General features: G+C 42.3%; 1 protein-coding gene across 1 annotated transcript; it reads left to right on the forward strand.

Annotated features, from left to right (window-relative positions):
- Nucleotides 1-408: 408 nt before the first annotated feature.
- SARC_12154 (hypothetical protein) lies at nucleotides 409-617 on the forward strand (the record flags this gene model as incomplete). The annotated part of the gene is made up of 1 exon (XM_014293744.1): nucleotides 409-617. A coding segment is annotated over one exon (209 nt), but the record flags the coding sequence as incomplete, so codon positions are not given.
- Between the last annotated feature and the right edge of the window lie 2,274 nt (nucleotides 618-2,891).

Raw genomic sequence — 2,891 nt, forward strand, 5'->3', positions numbered from 1 at the left:
CTCGGGCACTCGTCAGCAAAAATCTGACGAATTGTAGTAAACACATCAAAATACGATACTAAAACCTACTGAGTCTCCCTGAGGCTCAGTGCGGTGTATTTATTCTTATTTTGATTGTCTACTTGGTCTACAAATAATTCACCTCGTGTGAATTAATTGTAAACTAGTTCTAACTCCACACTGATAGTGGTTTAAGGGGACTTTTACTATAAAGTTCCTTAACAAGGTTGTTCACCCGTGGGGCCAGCCCAAGCTATAAGCGTGTGACAAAGACTCAGTGTTTATGGCCAAAGATTTTACTGAGTTTGCACAGCAGTCAGGCGGTGAAGTGTATGATGTTACTACTGATCATCATCGGCAGCCGAAGCCATGGTCAAGGTTGCTTTGGCCCATACACTATGGCTACAGACCGTATGTATGATGGCGAGCGTGAGTTCAAGCTGGAGGCGGACATACGTCGCCTGCTGGCCACTGAAGACTCGGCCCGTGCCCTGGTCCGTGATAGCTCCTTAGCCCGGACATTCAGAAGGCACAGACGAGAACAACAGCTCGGATGTCGAACCGTGGACCCCATAACAACGATACCCGATGGGGGGACACACAGTCGAAATGAATGACACCGACCGTTCCACCAAGAGGGGCACAACCGCCTGGTGTGTGGATGGAACATGCTTCAAGGCGAGAAAAGTGAGAGTGTCCCGTGGCATCGGTGAGACTTGCTTAGGTCCCCGCCTCGTGCGCTTTTTGTGGCTTGCTGACCTTTCATCAGGTTTCGTCGTCGCTGGCTCCTTTGGCCCTGACTGCCCTTCTTTTACTTCTATGGCGTTGACGGTATGTTGTAATGACATCAGTATCTGCGATGTCTAATTCATGCGTCCAGGTACGCTCACCATCTGTCCATTGCAGTAGGTACTTCTGGGATCCATCACCTCGGATGGACGGCTTGTCGTCGACAATCGAAGAGAACTGAGTCTCTCCGTTTGGTTGTACGTGATTGTTGGAAGCAAATATTGTTCTCAGATATTAAAGTATCTTAAAGTGTTTTAAGTTTTATGTGAATAGTTGTGATTTATTTGATTTGAGTCCCTGCTTTTATATGCATTGGATTCGTAATCCTTGAGCCATTAAAAAACACCTCTTAGGGTGAAAAAGGTTCTCACTTAATCTATGATCCAATCTAAAGGCAGTGTCGCCACGCCTTCAACTGATCGTGGCTTCCATTGTAATCTTTGGCCTTATACGTTTAGATTGTACTCCTCCGATATTTAGGGATGCCTTTATGCCCATCAGAGATTTTCTATAATGATGTTTCCGTACTCCCGGTACTTTGGCTCCGAGATTAATTTCCATCTGCCATATTTCTGTGTCCCTCTCTGAGTTTAGATTCTCTCCTTGGTTGATGCTGGGATAAACCTTGTTGAGCCTCCAGTGTTTGACCGTAGTTTTATGCTTGGTAAACAATCTTGATTTATTGTGATCAAAAGTAAATGCTTCCGGAGCACTAGCCCTTTTTACAAGTCCAAGTAGCTCATCACTGATCGAGTCAGGATATTCGGGGGCTTTAGTCTCATCAATGATACAGACAAAATACCCGTTGCCCTCCCTGCATATTATTTTGTATGGTCCGCCATTTGGTGCTGTTAACTTGTTCATTTCGCCTTGATAACGAACCATGACAAAAGTCCCTTCATGGACGTTTACATACTTCCTTTGGTATTTTCGATCGTATGTTGCGCGCATCTGCTCTTGATACAGTGCAACATTCTCGTCTAGTTGTGGCCTGATGGCTTCTTCTAGATTTTGCAATCGCTCTTCCCAAGATACTGTTGTACTGGGTGCGGTCACTTGCTCGTTGTAGTCCGTGAGTTGATTCTGTCTGCGACCAAAGTACACATTAAACCGCAGTGGTTTGTGTCATCTGGATGCAAATTCTGGCCGATCTGTACAAATGGAAATCGTGAACACCAGTTACCTGGATTTTGCTCGACGATTTCCGTAGCAGTGGCATAAGGTCTCTATGTGATCTTTCGTTCGCGCCTAATACTTTAGGTTGATACAGCCCAGAGACTAGGTGTTGCATTGGCGCCTGTTCAACAACTTTCGAAAATATGTTGTTAACATATTCTGTGCCTTGGTCAGTCTGTATTATTTGTGGGAATCCATGTTCACATATGATTGGTACTCGCATATGCATATAGTACGTTCGTCTACTTATACAGTAAAGGCAAGTGCTTCTCAATATACCCAAGTCTATTAGGTAGGATGCTACAGTGACAACATGCGACGATGAATTGGGGAACTGCAGGCACATGTAACTGATACTAGTATGCCAAAATTATTGAACTATAAAAAAAATATTATATATATATACATTTATAAGAAAGCCAAAATATATAATCTATGAAAATATTTCATATATATATATATAAATATATATATATAGTGATTGACTGTAGGTGGAACCTTAGGGGTATTAGCCTGTGGGTGTAACTCCAGGAGTATTAGACGTTTGTTAGGTGGAACCTAAGCCTGGGACCAGGGGAAGGGTCAGGATTAGGGTTACCCAATATAGGAAGGCCTGAGGGTCTCAGATTTGAGAGACTCGATTTTGGGCTCAGTGATGAGTCATCATCAAATATTGTGTAGTAATGACCACGGTTGTAGGGCAAGACTACTATGGGAGTATTTTGATAATATTACTAACAAACATATTCGATTATATAGATAGGGTACGTGACAGGAGAACTGCCGCACGCTACACCACTAAACTAACAACCTAGTGAATAAATCTGTAATTTGTGTAAGTCTAACTATTGTCTAGAATCACTAAGAATATATATATATATATATATATATATATATATATATATATATATATATGTATATATACA

This window comes from Sphaeroforma arctica (genome assembly GCF_001186125.1).
Source record: "Sphaeroforma arctica JP610 unplaced genomic scaffold supercont1.2104, whole genome shotgun sequence".
Lineage (NCBI taxonomy): Eukaryota > Ichthyosporea > Ichthyophonida > Sphaeroforma > Sphaeroforma arctica.